Here is a 292-nt window from a genome sequence, read left to right on the forward strand (position 1 = left end):
CGATGCCGTGGGGTGCCCCTGCCGCATGCATGCCCCCTCCCAGTGCCCTTTCCTGCAGCCCCAGAGAAGAGCGTCCCCGAGCTGGCCGACACCATGCAGGCGGACGGGCCACGGGCGTGCCGCTTTGGACGTCGTTGGTACCTCAACAACGAGAGCTGGCACCCCTCCGTGCCGCCCTTCGGAGAAATGAAGTGTATCCTGTGCTGGTGTGTGGTGAGTGTGCTAGGCCTCAGGCGGCACCGGGGGAAAAAGGTGCCCCCGTGATGGTCCTCAGTGCTTCGGGGATGGGGGG

At 66.4% G+C, this 292-nt stretch overlaps 1 protein-coding gene across 1 annotated transcript in view; it reads left to right on the forward strand.

Annotated features, from left to right (window-relative positions):
* The window catches only part of CHRD (chordin), a 37,549-nt gene extending 37,285 nt beyond the window's left edge, over positions 1-264 (forward strand). Inside the window, 1 exon segment of the mRNA XM_019474309.1 lies at positions 59-264. Within this exon segment, the coding sequence (XP_019329854.1) occupies positions 59-264 (206 nt within the window).
* The last annotated feature ends 28 nt before the right edge of the window (positions 265-292 follow it).

This window comes from Aptenodytes forsteri, unplaced genomic scaffold, assembly GCF_000699145.1.
Source record: "Aptenodytes forsteri isolate BGI_AS27 unplaced genomic scaffold, ASM69914v1 Scaffold72, whole genome shotgun sequence".
Lineage (NCBI taxonomy): Eukaryota > Metazoa > Chordata > Aves > Sphenisciformes > Spheniscidae > Aptenodytes > Aptenodytes forsteri.